The 1,996-nt window shown below is 36.7% G+C and overlaps 1 protein-coding gene across 1 annotated transcript; it reads right to left on the reverse strand.

Annotated features, from left to right (window-relative positions):
* Positions 1–768: 768 nt before the first annotated feature.
* Positions 769–1,707, reverse strand: LOC131276847 (olfactory receptor 7A10-like). Its single transcript, XM_058290422.1, has one exon. It carries the CDS (start codon positions 1,705–1,707, stop codon positions 769–771), a length of 939 nt encoding a protein of 312 aa, XP_058146405.1.
* Positions 1,708–1,996: the final 289 nt, after the last annotated feature.

A 1,996-nucleotide genomic window follows, 5' to 3' on the forward strand; every position in this document is an offset into this window, starting at 1 on the left:
AATTAAAACAGAATATCCTTCCAATTGTATCGACCTTTTATTTCATTTTGCTTTGTTTTTTTTATGGTCTATAAATGAAGACTATTATTGTGGGAAACTCCAAGAGAAATTTCCTGAAGTATTTTCCCTATCGAAAAAATTGTCAAACAGTAACATTGCATCTGTGGAAGAATCAGAGATTAGGGACATCATCAATGTTTGAATAATCAGGGGTTGTAATGTCTATTACAGCCTCATCTATCTTATGTTGAATGCGCAGGAGAAAGGTATATATGAGGGGTTTAATGTGGATTATTGCTAAATTAATCGGATGATAACTCAAGTTCGGGGTGTGATTATTTTCAGTCAATTAACACAAACTTGCAACAATTATAAAGTCTTTGATATGACAGATTATTTTTTCACCAAATCCATATAAGAAAGAAGTAATTGCTTTCATCTGTCAGAAACTGAAGTACTCATTGATTTTCCAAAAACTATTATAATTATATATGTACCTGGATTAAAATTTTAACTGCTAAAAATTCAAGGAAAAGATTAGGTCTTCAATATTGTATTAAGGAAAAGGACAGAGAATTCAAATAATTTAAAGGCAATTACATTATAAAGAGGTGTTTTGAAGTAAAAAATTAAAGTGAGAGAATCCTAGAAATTAGGCATCTGACCGATTTTTTCTACACACTGATAAAATTACCTAGATTTAGATCTCTAAGGGTTTGATCTCAGTTAATCATGAGAAAATTTCTAAACTTGAGGCAAAATAATATTTTAAAGAGAGAATGTTTCTCGCGTGGAAAGCTTTTTAAAGGCCTGCTTTATGTCCTTGTTTCTAAGGCTATAGATAAAGGGGTTCAGCATGGGAGTGACCACCGTGTACATCACTGAGGCTACTGCATTTACCCTTGAGTTTTGTGTAGCAGCAGAACTAAGATACACTCCAAAAATTGTACCATAAAACAAGGACACTACTGAGAGGTGAGACCCACAAGTAGAAAATGCTTTATATTTACCTTCAGTTGTTGAAATTCTCAAAATGGAGGATATAATCTTAGAGTAAGTGTAAAGGATCCCAGTGAGTGGAATAAAACCCAGAAACCCAACTGCAAAATACATCACTATGTCATTGAGGAAGGTGTCAGAACAAGCCAGTTGGACCACCTGATTAAGTTCACAGAAAAAGTGGGGGATTTCCAACTCTGTACAAAAAGACAATCGCAAAACCATTAAGTCATGCAAAAGTGAGACCAAAACACTCACTAACCAGGATGCCAGTAGCAGGAGGCCACAGACGCAGGGGCTCATGATGACCATGTATTGCAGGGGGTGACAGATGGCAACAAAGCGGTCATAGGCCATCACAGTCAAGAGGGAGATGTCTAATCCTGAAAAAAGCATGAAAAAATACATTTGGATGAGACAGTTTTCATAAGTTATGGTCTTGCTCTCTCTCTGGATATTCAGCAGCATCTTTGGTACAGTGGTGGAGGTAAAACAGATATCTGTAAAAGACAGATTGGAGAGGAAGAAGTACATGGGTGTGTGGAGGTGGGAGTCTGAGATGATGGCCATGATGATGATCATGTTTGCAAAGACAGTGACCAGGTACATGGACAGGAACAGCCCAAAGAGGAAGGGCTGCATTTCTGCATCTTCAGACAGGCCCAAGAGGATAAATTCTGAAACACGTGTTTGGTTTTCTGTTCCCATATATACAATGCAGCTCCTGGAAGAGAACAGAGAAATGCAAATTTAGACACAAAGAGCTATCAGCAAATTAATATAAATGCTATGGTCTGTAAATACATTAAATATATTATTATATAGATACAACTAGTATACTTAATATGGAAATAACGAGGAAACTAAGGCTCCTTTTACTCTTTTGTTTTAAACTTTCTAACAGGGATTGAGCTAGGGACCTCATATATGCAAAGCATGTGCTCAACACTGAGCTACACCTGCCACTCACTCCTGCTTGTCTTGGATGCTGTTTCTG

This window comes from Dasypus novemcinctus, chromosome 30, assembly GCF_030445035.2.
Source record: "Dasypus novemcinctus isolate mDasNov1 chromosome 30, mDasNov1.1.hap2, whole genome shotgun sequence".
Classification (NCBI taxonomy): Eukaryota; Metazoa; Chordata; class Mammalia; order Cingulata; family Dasypodidae; genus Dasypus; species Dasypus novemcinctus.